Below are 1,950 nucleotides of genomic sequence, written 5' to 3' on the forward strand. Positions count from 1 at the left end.
CCTCTCCTCCCTGAATAATGCGTGTATGAAGACACGTCCGCCTCTGTGGTTTTAGAGTCATGTGAAGGACATTGATTACTGGATAGAGAGCTGATGCTGCAAAGTTTCCTCTGATGATGAGATAAAGAAGTCATGTTTGATAAAAAAAAAAAAGAAAAAGAGCAGCTGCTGATGAGGGTTGGTGTAGAGTATATGAGCTGAGTGGTGTCAGTGTTTGTCGACCTCGGAGCAGAATGGCTGCAGTCACAGAGCTCTCCTTCCTGCTGTTTGCTCTCATCAACAACATCCATGCAGAAGAACAGATCATCATCCAAGAGGAAGGATACTCTTACACCTTCAACCTCCCCGAGAACACCAACTCCTGCCTGATCTCCAGATCTGTTGGTGAGGAGAAGCTTGTCCTGTGGAACACCTCTGACCTCTGGTCCAACAGCTCCTCAGTACCTGAACACTTGAAACAACGACTTGTCAGCACGGTGAAAACTTCTTCTTACACCATCCTCCACCTGACCCATTCAGACTCCGGCCCGTATCAAGAGGAGTGTTGGACTGAGGGCAACGTGACGCATGAGAACAACATCACTATTACTGTTTGTACTATTTCAATAGATCGGAGAGGTTTTGGAGCGAGACTTGGAGAGACAGTGAACCTGCCATGTAAGGGAGCAGCTGATAATCTGGATATCCAGTGGCTCAAACAGGACTCTAGATATGAGCAAGAAACATGGAGCAGAGTTTTTGGGAACAATATGACATCAGTGATGGACAATGTTAGAGGAAGATACCAAGTGGTGACAAACACATCAGCTCTTCGTGTATCCAACGTCACAACAACAGACCTTACACTGTACAGATGTCTGGTGATGAACCAACAGCAGTGTGTTAGCAGGTACACTGTACAGTTGGTACCGTATGAGATAATCTACCACTCAGTGGGAGAGACCGCTGTGTTGTCGTGCACTATCACTGACTCCAATGATGAACAGCCCCCACGTTGGATGGTTATTAACAAAACAAACTCCATTACTCACCTAGGACAACAAAACCAGACTGTTCCTTCAGTAGACCAAAACTACTCGCTGGTGTTTTCATCTCTAATGTTAAATCACTCAGGTCGTTACTACTGTAAAGTCTCTAGGAGAGAGCAACGGTATGATCTGGTGGTGTGCCCCAAATTTGGACCCCCTGCTGTAGAGCTCTTCTCAGAGGGAGAAGAAGTCACTCTCAGATGCAGAGATTGGAGAGAGGATAAAGTGCATGGTTGGTTTATCAAGTCACACCAAAAAGAGGGAAGAATCTTTAGTGTAAGGTATCAGAGCATGAGCAGAGTGAGCTGGTCTAAATATGATAATGGGAACCTGGTTATCTCTAATATTTCAATGGGAGACGCAGGGGAGTACTGGTGTGTAGTTTACGACCCAGATGGTTATCAGTGTGAGTCAACAGAGAGAACTGTGTTGGTGTACATGGAGCCCTTTGGGATTTACTCCACCTTCTTCAAAGTGCGATGCTCAGTGCTCAGTGTCCTGCTGCTGATGCTCTGTGCTGCTGTAGTCGCTGTGAACCGGAGGACACGGAGAGGAGCGCAGCTTTCAGCTCACACACACACTTAATATGCATATGATCATTTCATCTTTGGCTTTAATACAGCCTGGTATACACTGGCTTTAAAATAAGGGATGGGACACATTCAGGCAGGGGGAGTGCTGCTCTGTTAGGGAACATTGGATTAATAGTTTAACATATTGGGAATTCACTTTTTAACATTACTGTCACCTAAGAGTTTTATTACAAATCATTTTACCTTTATGTTAACTATCACTTTGTCTGTGTGTGTGTGTGTGTCTGTGTGTTCCAGATGTTTTATTTTAATGATTATGTGATGTTGTATATTGTCTATGAAGGAATATGAATTGTCTTTAATGCATTTATAATAGTTGTATCTTGCAG

General features: G+C 44.1%; 1 protein-coding gene across 1 annotated transcript; it reads left to right on the top strand.

The window, feature by feature from the left end:
- The first annotated feature begins 217 nt into the window (after positions 1-217).
- On the top strand, positions 218-1,698 carry LOC118495325. Its single transcript, XM_036002446.1, has 2 exons — positions 218-1,463; positions 1,637-1,698. Exons 1-2 carry the CDS (start codon positions 234-236, stop codon positions 1,643-1,645), a joined length of 1,239 nt encoding a protein of 412 aa, XP_035858339.1. The 5' UTR covers positions 218-233; the 3' UTR covers positions 1,646-1,698.
- Positions 1,699-1,950: the final 252 nt, after the last annotated feature.

This window comes from Sander lucioperca, chromosome 6, assembly GCF_008315115.2.
Source record: "Sander lucioperca isolate FBNREF2018 chromosome 6, SLUC_FBN_1.2, whole genome shotgun sequence".
NCBI lineage: Eukaryota > Metazoa > Chordata > Actinopteri > Perciformes > Percidae > Sander > Sander lucioperca.

Bases quoted from the DNA above. Each gene is read 5' to 3' on its own strand.
- LOC118495325 (XM_036002446.1), top strand. From the start codon at position 234: ATGGCTGCAGTCACAGAGCTCTCCTTCCTGCTGTTTGCTCTCATCAAC.